The 1,582-nt window shown below is 31.9% G+C and overlaps 1 protein-coding gene across 4 annotated transcripts in view; it reads left to right on the plus strand.

Annotated features, from left to right (window-relative positions):
• Positions 503 to 1,582, plus strand: part of LOC107624399 (two-component response regulator-like APRR9) — a 3,860-nt gene continuing 2,780 nt past the window's right edge. Inside the window, exons 1-2 of one of the 4 annotated variants that reach the window (XM_016326899.2) lie at positions 503 to 659; positions 744 to 1,022. In XM_016326899.2, the coding sequence (XP_016182385.1) occupies positions 779 to 1,022 (244 nt within the window). In that variant the 5' untranslated portion in view covers positions 503 to 659; positions 744 to 778. Of the gene's footprint in view, positions 1,023 to 1,582 lie in introns of all 4 variants that reach the window. The other 3 variants (XM_016326916.2, XM_016326908.2, XM_016326904.2) reach the window with 3 other exon arrangements.

Genomic DNA, 1,582 nt, shown 5'->3' on the forward strand with positions numbered 1-1,582 from the left:
ATCAAACTAAATCCAAGGCATCCTATCCGAGATAGACTCCTCCACGTGTTATCCAAACTCACCACAAGACCAAGAGAAGCAGCTAAAGCCCAAACCCCAACGCCAACACGTGTTCATTGGTGGACCCTAAGAAAGAGAATCCAACTCCTACTCTTTTGCGTAGAAGTTAGAACGCAAGATTAATTTTAAAAAATTATTGTTTTATTTGTATCTGTAATTCTGTATCAATTAAATATTAACACACACTATGTTTTAAATTATTAATTACTTAATTAGTATGAATTAATTTCGATTTATCATAATTTTAAAAAGGAAATTTTTATTACATTCATTCATCTGTAACTTTTATTTGAAACATATACTTGTGATAATAGCTTGATAACCTCGAATGCATAAGGTTAAGAAATCAATTTTCACATTTTCAAAAAAAAATTGGAGATACTATGTGATAAGAAAATTTTAATATAGCATTGGACCTTCTGATCATCCATTGAGAATGAGAGAGAGAGAGAAGATATTTTCTGCGATTTTTGCGGTTCACAGAAGAGAGAGAATAGTCAGTGAATAGTAACGCATTGGAAGGCGATTTATTCTTGCGATATTTTCTTACTTGATTTTCTCTTCCCTCCACGCACCTATCTACCTTTTCTGTGAGCGAGGTTCGTTAATCGTTACCTTCCTTCCTTCCTTCCTTTCTACTTTCTCTGTAAAATTTCTCTATCAATGTTAATAATGTAATGTAGCATGTTGTTGTTGTTGTTGTTGTGGTATTTTGAGAATGGATGATGAGGTTCAAGCTTTTACCATTGCTGCTGCTCAGAACGATGACGGTGCAAGCACATCCAGAATGAAAGGGGAGCAAATCGCGAAAAACGAGGACTGTAACGGTAACGGTGGCGGTGAGGAAGTGATTAGGTGGGAGAAGATTCTGGCGCGGAGGGTGGTTAGGGTTTTGGTGGTTGAAGCTGATAACTCTACCCGCCACATCATCACTGCTATTCTTCGAAAATGCAGTTATTCAGGTTCTCTTCTTTTCTTATTTTTGTTATTCATACTCAATGATTCAGTAAAACAAGTTGAAAATTGAAAATTTATCCCCGGAATCATGAAAAATAAATAAACTTCATTAGATCGCAGTTATAAAATTTTATACTAATTATTTGACATTGTTTGATCTATAATGTTTTTTATTTAAATATGATAATTAATTATAATTCAGCTAGATTGATGAGATTAGAATTGCATTCGTATAGTATGATGATTAAAATGTATGCATGGTACTTTTTTTAATCCAAAATAATAATTATAGTAAATTGTGGCACTTTTGTTATTTATATGCTATCTTAAGATGATATTATTTATTATTGTTTTAGTAACTGAAATTAGTTGTGATATATGATATGATATTTTAAATACAGTGTCGATCCAAAATGAATAGCAAAATCACCAATTTAAGGGTCCCTTATCGGATGCCTTTCGAAAATGGACTTCTATTCAACCGTTTTTTATTCTAAAATTTATATATGATATTGATAATAATATTTGGAAGACAAGGGGAAAAAACAACTAATATATATTAGTA

Source organism: Arachis ipaensis, chromosome B02 (genome assembly GCF_000816755.2).
Source record: "Arachis ipaensis cultivar K30076 chromosome B02, Araip1.1, whole genome shotgun sequence".
NCBI classification, from domain to species: Eukaryota; Viridiplantae; Streptophyta; class Magnoliopsida; order Fabales; family Fabaceae; genus Arachis; species Arachis ipaensis.